The sequence below is a fragment of the Artibeus jamaicensis genome, unplaced genomic scaffold (assembly GCF_021234435.1).
Source record: "Artibeus jamaicensis isolate MK-2021 breed Jamaican fruit bat unplaced genomic scaffold, CSHL_Jam_final scaffold_537, whole genome shotgun sequence".
Lineage (NCBI taxonomy): Eukaryota > Metazoa > Chordata > Mammalia > Chiroptera > Phyllostomidae > Artibeus > Artibeus jamaicensis.
Window position 1 is genome coordinate 25,009,505 of NW_026522047.1, and position 24,726 is coordinate 25,034,230.

The following is a 24,726-nucleotide window of genomic DNA, read 5'->3' on the forward strand; positions in this document are numbered from 1 at the left end:
GCAAGAAATGAGCAGGATATTAGGAAAAGGGGCCACAGATGTCCATTAGTTGTTCTGAGCTTAGAAATGTATCATTGGCCTATGTCCATGGCAGTTCAGCTCGCTGATTTAGACTAGAGGTTGGCAAACAGGTCAAATCCAGCCTGCGGCCTATTCATGAATGGCATTGAACTAAGAACGGTTTTTACATTTTTAAAGGGTGGTAAAACAGACACACAAACAAGATTATGCAACAGAAAGTGCAACTGGCCTGAAACCCTTAAAATATTTACTGCCTGACTCCTAAAAACAACACAAAAGTTTGCCAAGCCCAAGCTTATACGGACGCGCCAATGAAGTGAGTTACTCTGACTCTCCCGTGGCCGTGCACTGCAGAAGCCAGACCACTGCCCTAAAGGGGTCTAGGCCAGGACTGCAGAGAGAACATGTTCTAGTCAATGATTAAGGGCCACTTGGGGCGTGCAAGGCGCAACATGACAAATGCGGCCCTCAATGGCGAAGTCATTCATTCAACAAGTATTTCTGTCCTCGTTCCCAGCATCGTGACTTGTCATACTTTCTACTGTTATAGCACAGAGAAAACAGAACAAATGTTTGAGGGGAAGGATGATGTGCCATCCTCACAAGTTACTCATCTAACAGTGTGGCTTTTTAAATGCCAGACCACATAAAGCATTTATTATTCTTTTTACTCTACTTTATGACTCAGTTTTTATAGGCATTTGAGACTAAATATGAACATGTAAAAAGGGAATTTTCCAGGGACTAGAGCCTGCGACCTTCCTATGTAACCATAAAACCACTGTCACAAGAAAGCAAAAGCAAGTTGGCATCGGTTACATCACCGCAAATGAAACGATTAGAACCTTAAAAAGTGAAATTATGGAAATAAATTTTATTTTTAACTTTCGTAAGTAAAAAAGCCTGAACACTTTTAGTAATTGTTAACAAAACTCAGATGATATCCAGTGAACCTCATACAGTATTTTTTGTTACTTTCTTGAAAATACTCAGAGACGCTTACATTACACCCTTTAGACACAGAGTAAAGGGTGTCTTCACACAAGTTCTATGAAGAACAACATTCTGGTATATCCGTGATATTCACGCCTTTTAAAATACTGAGTTATCCCAGAGGTCATTTAACCTATCTCTAAGAAGGAAAAAAAATGCACACAATTGAAAAATTGATCCTTTAACCTTTAGGTCTGTTTCCATAAATAAAATCTATCACTTTTCACAATGAGAAAGCGGAAAATAACACATGAACAGGAAGAGCTACCCCTTTAACAGAAGATGGCCAATAAAGTCTGGGAGATCGACAAAAAAAGTAACAGTCCCTGCATTTTTTTTTTTACCACTTAGCTCTGACTCAAATACAACAAATAAATATAACGTACAACCCGTCAGTATATGATTTCCACATCAAATTTTCCCAGTTGTGTAAGGAAAGAAAACAGGTTTAAAGTTTAAGAGGGAGATTAGCAAAATGTTAGTACCGGGGGCAATTCTGCGGTCACCACTGCTCGAGAAGTGCCCGCGGACCCTTTCGGAGAGCGGGCTGCTGCCCGGGCCCCGAAACGGCGACCGCGCAACCCTAGGCGGACGTGAGGGAGACAGTAAATCTTCTCTTCACCTTATTTATACTGCTCTTTCTAGACCAATATTTAGATAAAATAGATCTTAAAGATCACTATTTTATTTCACTATATCTATTTTAGCAATTTATTTTTAAATGTTTTTTAGATTTAATTTTCAGAGAATGTTACTTTTAAATCTTTTTAAAATTATTTCATGTATTTATTTTTAGAGAAAAAGGAAAGGAGGGAGGAAGAAAGGGAGAAACATCAATGTGTGGTTGCCTCTCACAAGCCCGCTACTGAGGACCTGGCCCACAACCCAGGCATGTGCCCCAACTGGGAACAAACCAGTAACCCTTTGTTTCTCAGGCCAGCGCTCAATCCAGTGAGCCACAACAGCTGGGGCTAGTTTAGCAATTTAATGTAAATAAAAAAAACTATTCGTTTTTTAAATAAAAATAAGGTTATTTTATAGGGTTATTTCATAAGGTTATTTTAAACTGCAAGTGGGATTCTGATCATGTAAAACAAGCTAAGTAGCAAATGCTTGTGTCCAGACAATTATCTGCCATAATCAATTCAAGTGTAACTTGAGGCTCTTAAATTATTTATTTTCAACTCAAGTGAAGAACAATTAGTCCACCGCAGTCATTTCTTCATCTGAGCCACTTGGTTCATCATTTAACTCCAATTCCCCTGAATCTTCGTCAACAGCTGTACTAGTTTGCTTCTTGCGCCTCTTGGGAATGGCGTCATTAGCACACATTTTTCTCATTTTAATGTTTGGTAATTTCTTCAGATCAAAATCCCATTCCCTACAAAAAAGAAAGAGTATACAGGGTTGGCAGGGTGTGAGGTGGGGAAACTGGAAAAAGTCAATATTCGAAACTCTGAAAGTAGCAGAAAATCTAAAAAAAAAATTACAGCAGATTCAAATACACCACAAAGAAACAATACGAATGCATGAGAGAGGATTCCCACATCCAAACTCGAGGAGCAGCGCAGGGGCCTGTCCCACTGCAGTCACAAGGGGCCCCTGCCCCCCTCCCCTCCCGTAACCCGGGCGCTTCAGCAGGCAGGCTCCACGGCCTGAAGAATCTCACCAGGGAAAACTACGCCGTACCTGGCAAGTCTTCAAAATGCGGAGTCAGAAAAGTTTTCCTTTTAGACACAGTATCAATCACGGTAAGTTTCAGTAATCAAGTGACTTGTATGGTTATAGTAGAAAACTGAGTTTTTCAACCTCAGAGTTTACTGTGACTATCCTATGACCATTTACTTTCAGAGCATTGCTAGTGTTTAGTTCTCAAGGTGCTCTGAGAACTAAACTCTAGGAATACTCAACACTCTATGCTAAATTCTTCTCTCTCTTCTGGTTTTCTTTGGGACAGGTAAAACACGGTTATTTTAGAAAAAAGACCACACACAAATGTAGTTAATTAATTACTGTTACATGCAAAAAAAAATTAAGGAATATAAAGAATCTTAAGCTCCATGTATCTAAATTATAAACACATATACATGAGCATAAAAGTAAACTACTTCTTAAATATGACTGGTAAATTTTTATCAGAGTCAATATTTTACAAGTATTAAATACTAAGTATTTTCCTATGAATTCATAAATATAAAATATAAAATGAGCTTAACGATGTCAAAGAATATGAGACTTAATTTACCTAATTTCAATTAACAAAACTTCAGATCCATCAACATGGTCAAGATAAAAATATTTAATGAAAAATCATTTTTTAAAAACAAAACAACCCACCTGGCTGGTAGACTAGTGGACTGAGCCCCAGCTGCCCAGCCTATGAAAGGACACATCAGGGCACATGCCTGGGTTGCGGGCGGGTCCCTAGTAGGGGGCAAGGCAACTGATCGACTGGTATGTTTCTCACACACTGATGTTTCCCTCTCTCTCTCTCCCTCCCTTCTACTCTCTCTAAAAGTAAATAAAATCTTTAACAAAATAACAAAAACAAAAAAGCCATACTTGAAAGAAAAAACCGAAATCCTACTCAGTGGTGTCTCTGGTCAGGAAAGTACCATTAGCCCGAGCCAGTGTGGGCCAGCTGGTTGGAGCATCGTCCTGCAGACCAACAGGTTGTGGACTGATTCCTGGTCAAAGCACATGCCTAGGCTGAAGGTTTGGTCCCCCGGCAGGGTACATACGAGGCAACCAATTGATGTTTCTCTCCTTCTCGCTCCCTTCCTTCCCCCCTTTCTCTAAAATCGATAACCATGTCCTCCCATGAGGATTTAGAAAAATAAAATTAAAAAAGCACTACTGGAGAAAGCCCTGGACCACCTGGTTCTGGACCACACAGCCCTTCTCCCGGTATCACTCTCCTTTACCCAACTGCTCCAAAGGAGGGTGCGGCACATCAGTCTGGGGCTGACGCCGAGCCATCAAACCGGTTGCTATTATTTCTTCCTTTTAAAACATAAGCACTGGGGGAGGAATAGTGAGATCAGGTTCTTTTAACTACTATAGTGAAGTATTTTTAAATATTTTGAAAAGGATATAAAAGCCTCATGTCACTATCATTTCAGTGTATATCTGGTGTTTCAAATAAACACAACTTAGGAAAATTCTACTTAAATCAAAGAGAAACAGTTTGAAAAAAGCCTGATTTTCTGTCAACTCTGATGTCTAGACTCAAGAGAGGAGAATTTTATGTCTCATGTACTCTACATATTGCTGCTTCAAGGGACAGTAAAAGTAACAGACTCACCTGAAAGTTTTCAGATTACCTGCATTTACAATATCTGGAATCTCTGGGAGAGAAAATAATTGATATCCATCAGGCAATGTCTTCTAAATTACAACATTTTACAGTTTCCTCCTTTTTTATCTCAGGTGAACAAATAATAACTGATAGCAAGAGCACCCAAAGTAAAACAACTTCAGAGCACTGTTACAATGCTGTATGAAAATAAGCCTTGAAAGGATAAAGAGTTTAGTCTGGGAAGGTGATGTAAGCAGAATGCTACCAAGTTCTAGCACAGCATCTGTAAAAGAAAACAAACCGACAGCCGCCCCCATCTGCAATTCCACTTTCTGAAGTTTCAGTCATCCGAGACTAACCGCAGTTCAAAATTATGAAATGGAAAGTTACAGAAATGATTTGTAAGTTTTACTTTGCAAACCATTCTGAGTAGCTTGATGAAATCTCGACGTGCCCCACTCCGTCCTGCCTGGACGTGAACCGCCCCTGTGTTCAGTGTCGACCTACCTGCCTGCTGGCCACCTACCGGCGTCTCAGTTGTCTGAGCCACTGTTGTGGAACCACACTGCTGTGTTCGAGCAAGCCTTACTCCACTGCATAACGTCCCCAGTACACAGTCGTGATGCTGGCAATTCGGACAGGTCACAGAAGCCATAAAGGGCTCACTTTGCATGAAAAGGGGAGCACAGTATGTCTAGCAGATGATGTTGCCAGACCATCTAATTTTTTAAGACAAGCGAGAAATCTACATTTGTCATGTGAAATCACCAGATTTTTAAAATACTGGCAATTAATAAGCCAATCAAAGACCATTTGTAGGCTATATGTAGGCTTGGTTGTCGGCTGTTTGCAGGCTTTGCAAGCCTTAAGGTACCTTCTCCTTTCAAGTGCCTTCCTTTAGACAGTACAGATGAACTAGTAACATACTGGTCTTAAGGAATGGTAAGAAGTGTTGTAATGCCAAGAATCAATATTTGATTTGTACAGTTTGTCAAGAATGACTGCAATAGGATAGCCTGGTTCTACAAAAACAACAAAGACAGAAGGACACAGCACCTTCTAAAGAAACTTAGATGTGACCGGAGATAGGAACATAGTTAACTCTGGGACAAAGCACACAGGTGTGCCCCAGAGGCAAGAGGAAAATGTTACTCTCAAAGGAGAAAGACATGATGTCACTGTCACAACTGACAGTTTCAGGGACTGTAGGGAAAAAAGAATGAATTAAAAGCTGATTCCATATACTCACAAACAAAAGAAAATCAAACTAAACTGCATGAAATAATAAGCCTTTGAAACAAACCACAAATCGACACTGCCATGCACTTTAGAGAGAAAGGAAAAGCACGGTGGACGCACCGAGGCCGTATCCTTCGAACTGCTGTCGCTCGCGGGCCATCGTCTGTCTGATGACTGTCTCCCGGGAGAAGTGCCGCCTCCCCTGCCTGTCTCTGATGCTGTTGTGCAACTCGATCTGCTCCAGCTCATTGCTGAACCGATTTAAGTACCTGAAAAGTAAGAATGGATCTCAGTGGCCAAGTCTGGGTATTTGGCTTATGGTACTTCATTTAAAATCTAGCCCCCGGCCTTCACCTGTCCTTGAAATGTTTATATTCCTGATTTCAAGTCCTCAGACCTCACACCTCCCTGGATAACTTAACCATTCCCCAAATTTCAGCAACCCAATCACTGCCTGCTACGGAAGTACCCGTTAAACTCCGGATGCACATTCAACCACCCTGAACACATCTCCGACTGGAAGTCCCAGAGGCTCCACACATCAAAACCACGCCAGTCCTCACCCTGCCCTACCCACCCCCACCAAACCTGCTCCACCTTTTTCTCTCTTGGGAAACAGTAAGACCATTCACTCCCCTCGCCGCTCCTTCGTGCCTCACCCTCCCTCCCTGTTACCACACATCTAGGTTTTCACCAAAGACAAGACTTCTACCTTCTTCTTATCTCCGGAATCCTTCACGTCTCTTCACCACACTGCTACTGACCAAGCAGAGGCCACGCCACCTACTGTCTGGAGTGTTTCATCAGCCTCCCAGGGTCTCCTGGCCCAGTTCATGTCCCGTCAGGCCATTATTGTCACTCTCACTACAGTGACTTTCCTAAATTTTAAATATGATCATCTCGGCTGTGGGCTGTAAAAGCCTCCCATGGCCCTGAATGTCCTTTGGTCAAGCCCAAACTCTTACAGTGATAACTGAGGTCTTTCGTGAGCTGATCGTCCCCTACCACACCCGCCACAATCCCCTCCTTGAACCTGCGGTTTCAGGCATATACTGGAGGTCTGGCAGATCGCTGTGTGGCGTTCTCACCTTGGGGCCTTTTAGATCCTCCTGGTCTCTGCCTAGAGGCTCTTCAAAGGACTTAGCTCAACCTGCTGACCCTACCCTTCGGGGGTCACTTCAGATGATGTTTCCCCAGGAAGCCTTTACCGGTCCAAGTACAGAAAGATTACAACCTGCCGAAGTGAAGAGGCTGGGGCATAAACCCAAAGTCTTTCTGACGACAAAGCCCATTGGCTCTTCTGCAAACCAAGATGAGAACTGGCTCTTGCAGAACCAGAGTAAAAAATCCCTTTCTCTGACCCTTTGCTTGTAACATGCGCAGTGTTTACCTTTCAATTAATTCACAAGCATCTTTCTTTGAATATCCTCCTTTTTGGGGATCAAGATGATTTTGAAACCACTGCAGTTTTTCACCTGTAATGAGTACCAAGATATGTATCACAGTTATCATTTCAGCAAAGAGGTGTTCATTATGGTTTTCAACATCAACGTGTTCATAACTATCAAAATTTACTTCAAGGCTAAATATAAGCCTTGCGTGGGCTCAAAGCTAATTAAACCAGTCTTTAAGCAATTAAATTGTCACATTTTAATTCTGGGAAGGGACTGGCGTGAACAGAATGCTTTTCTATATCTTCCTTACACAATAAACATGCAATAAATTTTTTAAAAAGAATACTTTAACAGAACATGAAGTTTTAAGTATGTAAAAGGCAAAGGATAGAACCTGTCTAAAACAATAAAATGAAAACAGATTAATGATAGAAACGGTATTTGCTGAACATTTAATCAGCAGCACAAAGTCAAGAGAGCTCCATAATCCTATGATTTTAGCACTACTGTTATTCCCACTTACACATGAGAAAGGTTAAGCCAACTGTTCACGGCCTCCAAGCTAGTAAATATACTGAACATATAAGATACTCATTCTTATGGGTAAATCAGACTATCAGGGCCACTTACAGTAAGATTTCTCAAAATTGGGGATGAAGAACTGGCCCTACCCCAGCACTGATAACCTGCTTAGAAATACTATTCCCTTACCTGATGAAGTATTAGATAAAGGTTCAAATACCTTTAATTTTGGTAATAAAGCCTAATATTCACTATTTTGAAGTGTCAGGCTTATTAGTAAAAATTTCTAACAATAAGTTTAACCTCCCTGCCCCTCTCCCAGAGACCGTGACGCAGAGATACAGTCTGAGTATTCTGGAAACCTTATATAGGAACTGCTGCCCCCAAAATACTGAGGCCATAATTCTAATGGTTGGGGAGCTCATATTAAACCTCAGCTATAAAAAGACACTCAGAGATATAGACAGGCAGGCAGTCGAGCAGAGGCAGACAGACATGCAGACAGGGAGGTAGGTAGGTGATTACAAACCAGACAATTCTTGAAAAACTGAGCCAGATATTAACACTACTCTAAGGGTTTAACAATTGATTTTATTCTGTTTTATTTTAATCAAGTCTAGTAAAGAAAATGCATTTAGAAATATTATTTCATTAGGAAAGTCAAAGGAAAAAGAAGTATAGGGCAGAATTTCTCTATACTCTAGCCAAAATGTGAAATAAGTAAATGCACTCACCAATAAGATTGAGACGCAATGCTTTTTCATTCTTCAACCTCGGAAGAAAAGGTGCATGTGTTAGACAATTTCCAAAGCACGTTTTTAAAATCTGTCAAAAAGACAAAAGGAAAAACTGCCTAAAGAACCTTAATTCAAAGATCATTCTTTCATAAATGCGAAATTAATTTAATTAACATAGAAACGCTGAACATTATGCCTCTTTTTTAAATCCCTGGAACAAACTGTTACTAGAAAACTTTCCTTAGCTCTTCAATGACTCAAGGACGCCTATAGCACAATCAGCTTTAAACACACAGATGGGAGCTTGACCAGATTAATGTTCAGGTAGGTTTACCTCTCTCACAAAAGAGGAATGAATACCTCCTAGAATACTGAGTGCTGCCGCCAAGACCAAAATACATTTCTGTTGTCTTTTAAACTTCAACAAGAACAAGAATATTCACTCTTCATAAATTTAAAAAGAATCCTAACAGCCCTGGCTGGTGCGGCCCAGTGGATTGAGCACCAACGTGTGAACCAGAGGGTCACCGGTTCGATTCCCAGTCAGGGCACACGCCTGGGTTGCACACCAGGTCCCCAGTAGGGGGCACATGAGAGGCAACCACACATTGATGTTTCTCTCCCTTTCTTTCCCCCTCCCTTCCCCTCTCTCTAAAAATAAATATATAAAATCTTAAAAAAAGAATTATAACAAAGAAAAATAACTCATCTATTCTCAGAAAAGTCTAGAAAAATATGCCTCCTTTTGCTGATATTCTGAATACTAATTCATTCAGAAGAGACCTTTGGGCAGATAGTGTTTGCCAACTACCTGCCACTCACTAGGGTTATAGTGTCCCTGCCCCAGAAAAGCAGGCCAGATTTACTCTCCTGCTTTAAACAATTAGAAAACTGGAGAATAAAATGAAACCTCTTTTATAAAAAATTTTTAGCCACAGAATGAAAGAAAATATTCCAATACGAATAATGAAAAAAGGATTTGAATTAAAAATATACAAACAGTTCTTCCTACCTAATGAGAGACCAAAACCCAATACATAAAAGCACAAAAGATTTTAACAAATTTTCCCATCAAATCAAAGGCACACAAATGACCAATAAACATACAAAAAGATACTTAACATTGTTAGCCATCAAGAGTACTATGTGTGCAAATTAAAACCATACTGAAATACTACTATACTGGCTAAATTAAAAATAAAATGATGCCCTGGCTGGTATGACTCAGTAGATTGAGTGCCGGGCTGTGAACCAGAAGGTTGCAGGTTCAATTCCTGGTCAGGACACATGCCTGGGTTGTGGACCAGGTCTCCAGTTGGGGGGTGTTGTGAGAGGCAACTGATCAATTTCACATGTTTCTCTCCCTCTTTCTCCTTCTCTTCCCCTCTCTAAAAATAAATGAATAAAAATGTTTAAAAATTGATAATGTTATCATCGTGAGTCAGTCCGAGTGAGGGGAGTCTGCCCCATCGGCCAAGTGAGAGGCGGGGTGGGGGTGGTTCGTGCACTGAGCATGCGAGGAGCTAGCAAGATCTGCATAGAAAAAAAGCCCCTCCCTTTCGGTACCAGACTGAGGAGGGGACGGGGAAGGCACGCGCATGTGCCACAGTAGCCAAAATGGAGCAGGGGTAGGTGCTGGACCAAAGAGGCCTGGCAGCTCAACGTGGGGAAAGAAGGGGTTGGTCGGGAGGTAAACCCACCCAAATTGTGCAAAAGTTTGGGAAGGTGACTGGTCATTCTGAGAAAGCACCTACTCCATCCCAAGCCCAAGCTAACGTAGTCCGGGGGGGAACAAAGTGCTCTTGCTTGTGACCTGCACTGACACAGTGCACTTGCCTGTCCTCTCTACGGCCACGTGGTCCACGGCCTCGAGGAGGGAGCCTCTCGCTCTCCTGCCCACCTGGTGATGCCCTCACCTGCGCGTCCACACACTCTCTCAGGAGCACACGACTAGCGGTCCTAGCAGCGGCAAGGCCCTTGGCCACGTGGGCTCCGCACGCAGGTTCCAGGAGGCAGCTTGACATGAACAGCAGCCAGAGACAATCAAAGCTGCCTGCATGGGGCTATGACCACTTGCCAGTCACCCGATGCTCCAAATGGAGCAGGAACTCTGGACACTGGCTTTCTCTTGGCCTTGCGAGGGAGATGGGCTTGTTGATAGAAGTCAACCACTCCTGGATCCCGCAACACCTGAATAAAACTTCCTTCCTTTTGTACCAGCATCTGCCATAAGTTTGGCTTTTGTGCTGACAGGGAACTGAATCTCCACTTTTGTTTGGTTGACAAACACAATAATACAATGTGTCTGAGAAGATATGGAGCAAATGTAACACATATACTGGTGGTTAAAATCTAAAATGGTACAATCATTTTGGATAAGGCAATTTATTACATACTTAAGCATTACATCTATCATATGACCAACAATTCTTATAAACTTCATTTCTTACGTTCTTAAATATAGATCTACCATATGACCCAGAGATTCCAGTTCTAGGAACTAAAATAAAAATGAAAATATATGCCCACACAAATATTGTACATGAATGCTAATGACAGCTTTATTTATAATAGTAGGGGCTGGCAAATTTTTTTCTCAAATGCCCAGGTAGTAAGACGGTAGGTGTTGTGGGCGATGTGGCCAGTCTCCATGGCAATGACTCATCTCTGCCACTGTAGCCTGAAAGCAGCCACAGACAATACAAAAGGAACGGGCATAACTCCCTCCCCCCAGAACCTTTTTTTAAATAAAAATGAGGTCTGCGGCCTTAGTTTGCAGACCTCGATAACAGCCAAAAACTCGAAACAATCCAAATGACCATCTACTTGTGAATACACAAAATGCATATTCATACAATGGAACACTATTCGGTAATAAAAGAGAAACACAGCTAGTATGTGAAACAACGTGGATAAACTTCACAAACGTCAGGCGAAGTGGAAAAGGCTGGCACAGAATATTACATACCCTATGATTTCATTTATAGGAAACGTCAGGAAAGATAGATCTACCAAAATGAGGGGTGAGGGGCGGGTTGTCTGGGAAGATGTGCAGGGAATGTTTTGGGGGACGAAAGTGCATTACGCAGTAATCACAGGGGTTACATCAGGGTGCCGTCAAATCCCAAATCTGTCCATTGAAAACAGATTGATTTTACTGTATGTTATTTAACCTCAAAGTTAATTTTTAAAAAATAAAGACTGCTTCATAACAAGGTAGAGAATGGCTTTGAGAAGAATCCATTCTTTTCCGCAAAGCCTGGAGGGGAGACTCCAGGCCGAATGAATTCAGCGAGGGCCTAAACTAGAGAGGTATAAGCTGGGATAAAGAAAAGTAAAGAAATATAAGATTAATTCCCAAAAGTAGTTGTTTCCTAGATTCTTACCAATTGAGCTTCATTTCCCTTCATTAATTTTTCATACCAAGTCCTTTTCATTCGATTTCATTCGAAACTCCCTACTACAGACCCTGTAGGACAAGATAGGACAGTACCTAGCAACAAAATGCTGAGATCCTAAAATAACTCTCAATTCATGATATAGCCATTTGCTGCATGATGCTAAGAGATCCTAAAATAAAGCTAAAATCATGATATAGCCATTTGCTTCACGATGCTGAGATCCTAAAATAAAGCTAAAATCATGATATAGCCATTTGCTGCCTGTAAATTGAATTTTGCTGGAAATGTGCTAGTCTTCAAACCATACTAGTTTCTTTAATGTGAACAGAAGCAGAATTTCATAGAGCTCTAAATCAGAGCACTCAGACACTGAACATGAAGAATGCGTTTGAACTCTTACTCTGTTGCCAGCCGCTCCTGCAGCATCTTTAAGTAATCGGAGGCCAACAAGAAGAGTCCATCTGATCAACCCAGCAGGTCTGGCTTTGTAGGCTCCAGCACTGGTCAAAGGCACTGCCCCCTAACAGACATCCTCCCAGACCCCTGCCCCCTCTCTTTCTCCCTAAAAGGAAACCTTAGGAAGTGGGACAAAGAAGCCCGGGCTCCGTGTGAAAGTAGAGAGGTCAGGCACTGCAAGCTGCCTGGCAACCCGTGTTCCTTAGAAAACCAAATGCCTTCGGTGGGCAGACAGTAACAAAAGGTGGCGGTCTCTGAAGCGGTCCCCACCGATGCCTGCCTCTTCACATTCACGTCCTCACTCTCCATCTCACAATCCTCCTTAGATTTTCTTCTCTGCACGCATCACAGCCTGTTTAAACTGACCTGTCTGTTTGAGGTCTGCTCTTTAAGAGCTGATTCCGGTTTACCGTTTTACCTTCAGTGCACAGAACACACTGAATGTATTTATTTACTAAAGGAAGAAGAGGAATACTGTTGAAGGAGAAATGTGTAAAATCGGCTTTTCACCAACACATAATACAAATAAAAAGACACTTACTTTTCCCTTTTTTCCTGTTTGTGGGCCTCCCTCGTAATTTGAGCTGCTTTTCTACTATACGGATGGACGACTTTTTTTTCCTGTCCTCCGCTTTTCCCCTTTAGTGCTTTAGGCTAAAATGGAGGAAAACATATGACATATGTTAAGTCAGATATTTGTGATTTCTGTCAAAAATTTTTCTTCAGAAACAAATGTTAGAAACAGTAACATAAGAGAAATACTTGGACGCAGAAACACAACACCAGGAATCAGGAGATAAGCCAGACCTGGTAAATAATGCAGTCTTTGTTTCCATGGTCATAAAAGAAATGACATATTCGGAAATGTTCTCCAAGAGGTAAAACAATAAAGAAAGGAACAGAAGGAAGCAGTTCCTCAACTGCTCCATCGTCAGAGCAGGTACAGAGAATGCAGAGTGAGGGGCTCACAGTTGGAATTTCCATTACAGGTAGGAAAGTCAAGGCGGCAGGAAGAACAGAGGGCGTGATGGGAGCTTGATCGGGGAAGCTGCACACGGAACAGTGTGGGCAGTGAATCAACAAAATCAAAGTTGGGCTCACAGGAAAACAGGAACAGAGGAAATAACAGAGCCATCTCAAAATTAGCACACCCAAAGGGAAACCAATCATTTTCCCACTTAAGTCTTATGCCAGTTAACTAAGTTGTAATTCGTTCAGTTCTCTAACCTACACGTTTCAGTAAGCCTTTAATCCTACACCTCTATACCTTATATCATACCTATTATTATTACTTAGGAATTGGGTCTGGCTTCCTATAATAAATAACCCAAATTTTAATAGCTTAACCCAGACAGAATTTAGTTGTCTGGTGGAAAAAGCAGGAGCTGGAGGCTCTGCTCCATAAAGCCCTCAGAAACCCAGGCCCTTCCAAACTGCCATCTACTCTCTTTGGGCTGCAACCTCCTGTATATCCAGGTAAGTCAAGACGGCTCGATGACAAGTCTAAACTCCAGCCAGTGAGAAGCAGAAAGGAAAATCAAAGGTAGACACACGCCTTTCCTTCAACAGCAAGATCTGGGAAGTCGCAGAATCTCCTGCCGACCAAAATTTATTTAATCAGAGTGGTATGAGGAAGAAATGTAAATTTCTTTACATTTCTCAGAAAAAATACATAAATTACTACAGAAGAAAAAGAGTCTATTAGGGGACAGCTAGCAGCCTCTAACATACCTAATACTCAAAAAGGTCAAGTATTTCTAGAATCTTCTCTTCAAAATATTATCATTGCCTTAACTCAGCCTCATGACCTTTCATGACCAGGGTGGCCTGTAAGTGCTCCCCGCTGGTTCCTTCTTCACAGAGGTCACAGGGCTTGTTTTTTCCATGACACTCCTGCTAGCTCACAGCCAGGTCCAAGTCCTGAATGCGGAAAACAGCCTACCTTCAACCTATCTCTCCTGTGCCACCTCTTCCTTCCAAATCCCCACCTGTCCATTCTTACCGACCTGCTCGCCAGTTCCAGAATAACCTTGCTGCTTCTTAACTTCTTGAGACTGTGCTATTTACCTCTGCCCGCAAAATCCTTTTTTTTGCTTATCTTTGATTAAGACACAGCTCCAAGTCAATTCCTTCATAAAATTTAAAGGACCACCAAGTTCTTACTCACACGTGCATTCATTCCTTCAGCAAATAAACATTCCACAAAGATTTTTCTGCTCCCTTATTGATAAACCTGGCCAAAGAAGATAGCTCCACGTCTGAAACCCAGATGCCACCGTAAGTTGGTTACAGGAATAAGGGAATTCAGAGTAAAACCATCATAAAACAGGATGTGCATTCGTTTGTGTCTCTCTGCTCATGTGGAGTTGAGGGGCAGTGAAGAGGAAGGTGTGAAAACACTTTTCTGTGCATGGTTTACCCACCAAACACAAATCAAGTAAAAACGTGCAGAACTCATGGTCGGCTGCCTCCAATGAACCTCCTGATATTCATGCCCATCTCTGATCCCACCCCCACCACCCTTGAGTGTAGACCTACTGACTGGCTTTTATTAAACAGCATTTGGCAAAGATTTCAACCCTGAGGTCAGGTTTTGAAAGGACTCTGGTTTCTGTCTTGGCTACTGTCTCTTGACTGTCTCTGATGGAAACCAGCTGTCATGTACTGAACTGCAGTACAGAGTGACCTATGTGACAGCCACCTCGGGGCTCCTAGCAAATGTCCAGTGAAGAACTGGGCCCTCAGTCCCAAAGCCCACAAGGTGCTGAATGTACCAAGAATCATGTGAGTGAGCTGGGAAGTGGATCCTCCCCAGCTGTGCCTTGGGGTTAAATCACAGCTTCAGATTATACCTTCACTGCAACCTTGTAAGAAACCCAGAGGCAAAAACCTGGTAAACCATGTCTGATCCTTGACCCACAGAAACTGCCCAATAATAAATGCTATTGTTTTAAGCCACTAAATGTTGGGATAGTCTTGTTATACAAAAAGAGAAAGACTAATGCAAGACCCCCAAAACACGACAAAACTAAAGCCAAGTGTGCTCTTTGAAAAGATAGCTTTGTGGTGTAGCTCAGTGGATTGAGCCCGGGCCTGCGAACCAAGGAATCACGGTTCGATTCCCAGTCAGGACACATACCTGGGTTGCAGGCCAGTTCCCAGCAGGGGACACACGAGAGGCAACCACACACTGATGTTTCTCTCCCTTTCTCCTTTCCTTCCCTTCCCCCTCCAAAGATGAATAAATAAAATCTTAAAAAAAAAAAAAAAAAGATAGCTTTGTTTCACATTCTAACAAATAAGTCACAAAAACCTCAAGAAAAAAAAATGCTCTAGGAAGCTGCTAAAACTTAACTGAAGTTAGAGATATATAACACTCTGTTCAGGTATATAAAAAATTCCTTTAAAGATTTAAAACTTTCTTTAGAACAAGAAGTACTTTGATACCCAGACTATGAAATGTCCTCACAGGTTTAGAAGAACTCAAAGAACCTCTGAGACTTAGTACAAAGAAGATATAAAGAAACTGAACTTGTATTCTGACCCAACTGTAGTTTATAATTCCATATAATAACTTATTCATAAAAAGGTTGCCTCAAGGCAGGAAGTGTGTGTGTGTGTGTGTGTGTAGGCACAGAAATATGTACAATAAAACACTAAATTTCAGAACATTTTCCTATTTTTTCAGAATATCACAATAAAAAACTCCAACAAAATGCTTCAACAAGGGAAACTGAAGTAAAACCCTATGAATAAAATGTTAATCTATTAAACAGTCTATTCAAACTAAATATCTTAACTAGAAAGCAATTAATCTCTATCATTCAGGGGTTCTCCAAATTTGTTTTGTACAGCATCTGATGATTCATGAATAGTATGAAACATAAAGTGGGGATGAGTTTAAGGTATATTTTCTATGAAAGATTAACATTTTAGGCTTTAAAAAGTACCAAATTTAACTTTCAAAAATACAACTTCTTTTCATTGGCATAACTAACAGCCTGGTTTTGAATAGCTATCACTACTTTGAAAAGTACCTGGCATCACAGAAATATTCTAGTACGAAAACCTGTATTGAAAGTATCTCTCTCATAATCTTTAGTGATTATTTCTTAAAATTTATTCTAAACTATTCTTTGAATTCAGAATTGCGAGTTACAAAAGAAAAGACATCGTTTACTCAAAGATACACAGCAACAGGTATTTCAGGGGCAATATGAAATATAAAAAGAAACAGTGTAAAATGTTGGTTGTAAGCATAAGGGGGGGGATAGATGAAGGGGAAAACGGATGAACAGGAAGTCAATGGATACAAACTTCTTGTTAGAAGATGAGTAAGTTCTGGGGATCTAGGGTACAGCATGATGACTACAGTTAAAAATATTGTATTACAGATTTGAAAGGTACAAGAAGAGTAGATCTTAGAAGTTTTTGCAACAGGGGAAAAAAGGTAACTGTGAAGGAGATTGTTAACAAAACTGATTGTGGCAGTAATTTCACAATATATCTCTATTTGTATGGCAGATCATCACATTATACATTTTTTAACTTACACAATGTCAGTTATATCTCAATACAGCTGGGAAAAACAAAACAAGTATAAGCTCACATTTATAGGTGTGAACCCCAAAGCACACAATTCTTGTCATTAAGGAAAGTGTAGGAAACCAATTATAATTGATGCACACAGTAATCAAGGGAGGACGACAGTGTACTTTTTAACGGTTTACAATCTAGCCAGGTAAATAAGTGCATTCAAACTCTATAATAACGGGCTTATATAAAAAGGAGTATACCTGTGAATGCCTACTAGCCTAGTACACATCAAACTTTAAAGCACTAAAAACTTTTTAAAATGCAGAATAAAAAGTGTTGGGTGGGATGAATTAGTTTGAAAAGATTCTTCAAGTTAGTTAAATTCTGATATAAGGAAAAGATATGAACTTGTGAAGCTCTCGGAAAGATTCACAATAAACAAAAATAAATGAAAAAGGAACAAAAATAGACAACTACAAACTAATGTCACTACTGATGATATCACTAAAGTTAGTTAACACAACTAACATTTACTAAATAATGGATATAGGGATAATTGGTTTGCATTTAATTTTCACAGTAATTCTCTGAGATAGGCATTATGGTTACCCCAAGTGAACAGGCAGGACAACCAAGAGGGACTGAGTAATTTCACCAAGATCACAATTTGGTAAAGATTCAGGTGCCAAGCCCAGTCCTCTGGAATGCCATAGCCCACATTCTGAACTGTACTGAAAGAAGTTTAGACTACCTAATGTAAGCGTCTACATGGAAACCCCTTAGTTCCAAGGTGAGTTCAAGTTTGAGAGGACATAGCAGAGACATGGAAAATATACCAGTAAAATGAAAGGGCAGAAAATGTGCCAATGGTAAAAGATTTACATGCCACTCCTTCGACTCTTACAAGGCAAGACACTCGTACCATGCAGTCTGAAAAAAGGAAGTTCTGATAGTCAAGGTCTGCAGCCCAGTGCCAATCAACCCCTGAATCGCTCACACACCAACACATTATTGTTATGTTCCACCCTGAAGAGGAAAGGCTATAAAAAATATAAGGGGTTGGAAACAGGACAAATACAGAGATTAAAAAAAAATGAATTTACACAAAAGTGTATGTATGTAATCTAAAGGCTAGATAGACACGAAGGACAAAAACAGCACACAAGTAGAAAAAAAAAAGGACCAAGAAAGAGGAAAAAAGTCGTTGTAGCCAGAGTATCCTACTTTTTATAATTTTTTTACTAAAAACTAGTTGAAAAAGGAATATTTATAAAACATGTTCCTATTCAAAAATTACTCTCAAAAACATAATAGGTGAAAAAAAGTAAGAAACAACAGTTTTGCAATGCAAACTTAAGTAGCAACCATAAAGAAAAACAAGGTAATTATAAATGCATTATTTATTTACCTCTGAGGGGTTCCTGATGGTTATAGTGTCAAGATGGGGAACACAGAAGCTTTGAAAAGCTATGTTATTTCCTAAACTGGATAACGGATAAAGAAGCGTTCCTTATACCGCTAATCTTTATACTTGAGTGTATTATATAAGCACTCACGTTTGTTTTTAATAAAAACAACAAAAGTTTCAGTGCCTTAGCAACAACGGGGGGGGGGGGCAAGATTAAGCGCGTGACCGGGTCACTGCAGAGCGGTGAATGGATGCCAAGGAAGCGGCGACCGACCCCACGCAAACGAAGCGGGAAGAAGAGGGCACGGGGGTAAGCAAGCAGCGTGTTTACGAATTTTGCCGAACTGCGAGAAAATGTACTGGTGCGGCTTTCTCCCCGAGGGAGCAATGACCGGGAAGTTAAGCAGAAGGCGAGAAACAGCAAGACGCCCGAGGAACAGCGAGAACTCAAAGCGTCGGTCCAGAAGCGGTCGGGAGACCTTCCTCCTAGATGCCTTGCCCTGCACCCCTCACCCCCTGCGTACCGCCCAGTGTAATCACTTCGCATCCTCCTTTCTCCCAGTTTCCCCAAACCGCGCCCTTCCTCCCCCATCGGGAGCCTTCTCGAGAACCAAACAAGTTCAAAGGAGGAGGAGGGGGCCCACCATAGTGACGTCCTCGCGGCCCCGGGAGGCCTCTGCACTCCACACCTGGGAAACTTCACCCACAACAGCACCAGCACCTGAGAGCAGGACTCCGGCAACGCACGTGGGGCCGCAGAGACCAGAGCGGAACCGACCGGAAAAGGAGGGGCGAGTGCGTGTCTCTAAAATGTCCGGGGGGAAACGAGACCTGGCTTTTTATGTCCACGTTGGACTTTTAACTCCTATCCCAGATAGCAGCCTCCTCCCTGACCCCCGGCGAAGCGCGCAGCGCCGGAGCTTGGGGCTGGAGGATGAACTTGGCCCCTCGAGAACTGCGAGAGGGAGATTTGAGCCGGTACCACGGACGCCTGCGGCTACGGTCCCGTGGTGTATAGGCGGATCTAGGGGAAGAGACCTGGTGCATAGCTCCACAGCCGAACTAGACTCTTCTCTTCGGGGCACCTGCTTAGCTGAGTCTGTCCACTCCCAGGAGGGCTGCTCACGAACAGCAAAGTGAATCCCCCAAGCCTCTTCTTCAAGCCAACACCCCGCCTCCCAATAAACTACTGTAGATAGTTTGGAGATATCTTTGGAGATATTTTCCTGTGCTTTAACAAATACACAAAGATGTGCGTGTTTGTGTATAATGGTTAAGTATTTGTTAATAATTGGGTGATACAGTAAGAATACATGTTTAATTTCCAGGGTAACCATTAAAAGGATGTATGTAACTGGATACGTTACAAAAAGAAGAGAAAAATCAATAAATAATCATTTAAAAACTCATTCAAAGCAAGGAGATAAAGAGAAAAAAGAAACAAGACTAGGGTAAATAGAAAACAAAAATGAGGTGGTAGATTTAAATCCATAGAGCAATAATTGTGGACTAAGTACCCTAATTAAAACAGTAACACTTCATATTGGATTTAAAACATGTGACTATGTCCTGTTTGTGAAATATCTAAAATATAAGGGAACAATTTAAAAATCAAAGGTGGAGGAAGTATGCTAAGCAAATACTAATGTAAAGAATATTAGTATACATATATTAATGTTAAACAAAATAAACTAAGTTAGGAAATATGGTAGAAAAGATTACTTCATAATGATAAAAAGTCTCTTTTAAATATGTGTGCATTTGGTAATATAGCCTCACATATATAATGGAAAACTGACAAAATTTCAAAAAATAGGAAAACCAACTGCTCCACTGGGGGATTATGCTTTTTAATAAAAAAATTGATAAGAGGACTGATCCTTTCAGTCCTCTTATATAATATCTGACATTCATACACTCCTGGTACCTTCCTCATCCAGTATGCACTTGAGTTTGCCAATCCCTACCTTGAGGTAGACAAACCAAAAATAATAAATGAATAGTTCCTTCCTATTTGCAGAAATCTTTCAACTGTCTTTCAAAATGACCTAAAAGGCATAATTTTTCCAATACAACTAAATTTTTGGCATGCTTACTTAAAGACATTCGGCTGGCCTTTTGTCAGTAACAGCCTTTTCTAATAGGGGAAGTAGCATGTTGCATCATGTCTTTGATTTATTTGACTAAATTGTTCACAGCCACATTACGTAATTTTGCATTATCTATGCATACTATATACTTACATGGTTATTTTCTTTTGTATAGTTGTAAATATATTCTGAAAGGTTAAAATGCTTCAAAGAAATATTAATGACTTTTATATAATCTTCCAGGCTTCCCTTTAAATATATCAGAACACTTTAAAATATTTTACATATGACTTACAAAATATTTTTATAGTATAAAAATCCAGTTTCATAGAATGACAGAAGGGAATTCATACTCACTATTTAGGGTATTAAATCTACAAGACCACAGTTTTTTCTTAACAAAACTGACCTTTAGTAATGTTAGAAACTTTCTATTTAATACTTTGGGAAACAGTTGTACAATACTTTAAATCACTTAAAGAATCTGGGAACTTGAAATGTTAAGCTGTTGCTATTTCTTCCATCTTTTTTTCATGTGAACACTTCCTCAGAGATCATTTTTAAGTTACCATTTTACCAATTGTTTGAATATTAGAACTCTTCTTATCCAGGATTAACTGCATCCAGTCAGCTGTTAATAGTTTGCTCTTACGATGCTGTGTTTTTTTCTCTAATTACCATCTTTACTCCTAGTCCAACTGCAGTTTTTGTCTTTAGTTTGTTTTCCTTTGTCTAAAAAGATAAGGAAACATTAATTTGCAAAAGGAATTGGCAGTAATGAATACAAGATGACCTCTTAAGGACCTTTCCTAATCCAGCATTCCTTCAACAAGTATTAAAATCTTGTTAGTGTCATACCATTATGACTTATTCTAATATGTACCCTTAAATATGAAAATGACAAAACTAGTTTAAATATCAAATAATATTTTATTTTTTTCTGAGATATAATGTAGCAAAACCCCGAGTGAGTTGTTTACAACCTGACTGAATACTGAAATTGTCCGAGGAGCTTTTGAAATTGCAATGCCCAGGCACATCACCCAGAAATTCTAATTTAATTGGCTGGGAGAGTATTCTAGATACAAGATTTTTAAAAACTCCCTAGATAACTCTAAAGTACAACCAATGTTAACAAGCATCTGTAGATGACTCTCCATTCTTAACTTTTGACTACACATTAAAATTAATGCATGCATTTTAAAATTATAGCTTCCCAGACTGTACTTTCAGAGATTCAATTTCACTTTATTGTGGGGTGAAACCCAGTTTTGTTTTGTTTGGTTGGATTTATTTATTTTTATTTGGTTGGATTTATAATTTTTATTTTCATTGCTATGATTTTAATGTGAAATCAATGATAAGAATTATTACTTAAGAATCAAGAGATTCCCTGTGAGTTTTGTTTTGGTTTGGTTTTGATGACAAGCTGGAACCCTTGCCAGCTAGAAGAGTTCAGTGGCACAAATTTAGTTTTATGAGTAAAGTAAGTAAATTCATTTTGTTTAAAAAAATCATCATTTGTAGTAACAGTAATACTATTTTAGAGTATACTAAGGAAATTGCAGTTCTAGATACTCTGCATTGAGTGGTTTTGTTTTTGATCTTGTAATTTTTGGTCCAATGTGTCAGTGTATTTTTGTCCGTAAGTCAGAGTTTTCCACTGATCTGAGAAAGTCTGTTGACAGTGTTGCCACATCAGATTGGAAGTAAGTGGCTTTCGGTAATTTCTATCAGTATCCTACTGAAAAGAGTGATGTTCCCGATACGGTGTGAATGCATATAAAAGAAGCACGACCTCACAAATAGGTGCCTATAAGATACGGATATAAAAATGCCCCCCTCTGAATTTATAATAGGAGAAAGGTAAAAAGAAATTTAATTATTTTAAATAATGCTATCCATGCGAATAACAAAGTTAATATTTAAAACCCATTCAGTTGGGCTGCAAAGGAGATGGCCAGGTGGAGAAGAAGAGGTGGAGTCACGCACGGGGTGCACCCCAAGACTGAGAACAGGCCCAGTCGGGTGACAAGTCCCGCAGCGCACACACTGGCTGGTGGCCGCGCGCCCAACCTCGAGGGGCGGGGCGAGGGCGGGGCGAGGGCGGGGCGAGGGGCGGGCGTCACGTGACGGGACGGACCGGGTGCGGTTGGTGCAGGCAACGTCCGCTCCCTGCTCTGCGGGAGTCGCGGAGAGTGTGGCCCTGATGGCCGACGAGGCCAAGCCCGACGCGGACACCCTGCAGGTGCTGCGGGACCTGGCCAACCGCCTGCGGATCCACTCCATCAGGGCCACCTGCGCCTGCAGCTCCGGCCACCCCACGTCGTGCTGCAGCGCGGCCGAGATCCTGGCCGTGCTCTTCTTCCACACGATGCGCTACAAACCCGCGGACCCCGAGCACCCGGACAACGACCGGTTCGTGCTCTCCAAGGGCCACGCCGCCCCCATCCTCTACGCGGCCTGGGCGGAGGTGGGCGACCTCAGCGAAGCGGAGCTGCTGAACTTGAGGAAGATTGACTGTGACCTGGAGGGGCACCCCACGCCGCGCCTGTCCTTCGTGGACGTGGCGACCGGCTCGCTCGGGCAGGGCCTGGGCGCCGCCTGCGGCATGGCCTACACCGGCAAGCGCTTCGACCAGGCCAGCTACCGCGTGTTCTGCCTCCTGGGCGACGGCGAGGCCTCGGAAGGCTCGGTCTGGGAGGCCCTGGCCTTCGCGTCCCACCACAGCCTGGACAACCTGGTGGCCGTCTTCGACGTGAACCGGCTGGGGCAGAGCGGCCCCGCGCCCCTGGGCCACCGCACCGACGTCTATCGCAGGCGCTGCGAGGCCTTCGGCTGGAACACGTGCGTGGTGGACGGCCACGACGTGGAGGCGCTGTGCCGCGCGTTCTGGCAAGCGGCGCAGGTGAAGAACAAGCCCACCGCCGTGGTAGCGAAGACCTTCAAGGGCCGGGGGATTCCGAAGGTGGAAGATGCGGAAAACTGGCACGGGAGGCCGATGCCGAAAGAAAGAGCGGACGCGGTCATCAGGTTGATCGAGAGTCAGATACAGACCAACAAGAATCTCGTACCGAAGCCCCCCGTGGAAGACTCCCCTCAAATCAGCATCAGGAACATAAGAATGACCTCTCTGATTGATTATAAGGTGGGCGAGGAGATAGCTACTCAGAAAGCGTGTGGTTTGGCTTTGGCTAAACTGGGCCATGCAAATAAAAGGGTTATTGTCCTGGATGGTGACACGAAGAGCCTGACCTTTTCCGACATATTCAAGAAAGAACACCCTGAGCGTTTTGTCGAGTGTTTTATCGCGGAGCAAAACATGGTAAGCGTAGCGCTGGGCTGTGCCACACGTGGTCGAACGATTCCTTTTGTTAGTACCTTCGCTGCCTTTTTGACTCGAGCATTTGATCAGATCCGGATGGGAGCCATCTCTCAAACCAATATCAACCTTATCGGTGCCCACTGCGGCGTATCCATCGGTGAAGATGAACCCTCCCAGATGGCGCTGGAGGATCTGGCCATGTTCCGAAGCATTCCCAACTGCACTGTTTTCTACCCGAGCGATGCTGTGTCGACAGAGCATGCTGTCTATCTGGCTGCCAATAACAAGGAGATGTGCTTCATTAGGACAAGTCCAGCAGAAACTGCAGTGATTTATGCCCCGCAAGAAAATTTTGAGATTGGACAGGCTAAGGTCATCCGCCACAGTGTCAATGACAAAGTCACCGTTATTGGAGCCGGGCTTACTCTGCATGAAGCCTTAGCAGCTGCTGCTGATCTTTCTGAACAAGATATTTCTATCCGAGTCATTGACCCATTTACCATTAAACCCCTGGATGCTGCCACCATCATCGCCAATGCGAAAGCTACAGGCGGTCGGGTTATCACAGTGGAGGATCACTACCGGGAAGGTGGCATTGGAGAAGCTGTATGTGCTGCTGTCTCTGGGGAGCCTGACATCTTCGTCCATCAGCTGGCAGTATCAGGACTCCCTCGAAGTGGGAAACCTAGAGAATTGCTGGATGTGTTTGGAATCAGTGCTAGACACATCGTAGCAGCTGTGAAACATACTTTAATGAATTAAAATAGCTGTGTTCTTTAAAAGTCAGTCTCTTGGCTTTGGTCTTAAAATGCTGTCATCTATCTCTATGAAACATTCATGCCTGATGTTACAAAATCACTTATATTGTACTTTAAAAAAAGCATTTAACATCTTTCTTTAGTCCTAATTCAGAAATTAAAGGGTTAATACCTTCTGTTAAACTGTGACTATGTATACAAATGCTCTCATTTTTGAACCACTAAAGTAGGTTATAACATTTTAAGTAACAAAGATAGCAAACAAAACATCTACACGGAATACAAAGTTTTCTAAGACTATAAATGACTGAGCTGGGAATCACCATAGAAGTAATTGTTTCTTAAATGTGTGCAATTTCCTTGTAAGAAAATAAAAACAGTTGCTGTAGGGTTGTTGTACAAATTTGGAAAAGAATACCTCACTTATCTTGCACACACTGAGAAATCCAATTGAACTTGCTAGCATGAGATCTATAGCTGGATCTTCCAATATAGTCATTCCCACCTAGTGACAAATACTACATCTATCCACCGGTGGGGTGCTATTG

The 24,726-nt window shown here is 41.7% G+C and overlaps 2 protein-coding genes across 2 annotated transcripts; one reads left to right on the forward strand and one right to left on the reverse strand.

Annotated features, from left to right (window-relative positions):
• Window positions 1-875: 875 nt before the first annotated feature.
• TMA16 (translation machinery associated 16 homolog) lies at window positions 876-18,792 on the reverse strand. Its single transcript, XM_037142840.2, has 7 exons — window positions 18,650-18,792; window positions 12,603-12,715; window positions 8,202-8,239; window positions 6,942-7,026; window positions 5,672-5,820; window positions 4,319-4,361; window positions 876-2,395 (listed from the first exon to the last, which is right to left on the reverse strand). The coding sequence occupies exons 1-7, from the start codon at window positions 18,650-18,652 to the stop codon at window positions 2,215-2,217; spliced, it is 612 nt and encodes a 203-aa protein (XP_036998735.2). The 5' UTR covers window positions 18,653-18,792; the 3' UTR covers window positions 876-2,214.
• A 3,512-nt stretch (window positions 18,793-22,304) lies between these two features.
• On the forward strand, window positions 22,305-24,182 carry TKTL2 (transketolase like 2). Its single transcript, XM_037142847.2, has one exon. The coding sequence runs from the start codon at window positions 22,305-22,307 to the stop codon at window positions 24,180-24,182; it is 1,878 nt and encodes a 625-aa protein (XP_036998742.2).
• The last annotated feature ends 544 nt before the right edge of the window (window positions 24,183-24,726 follow it).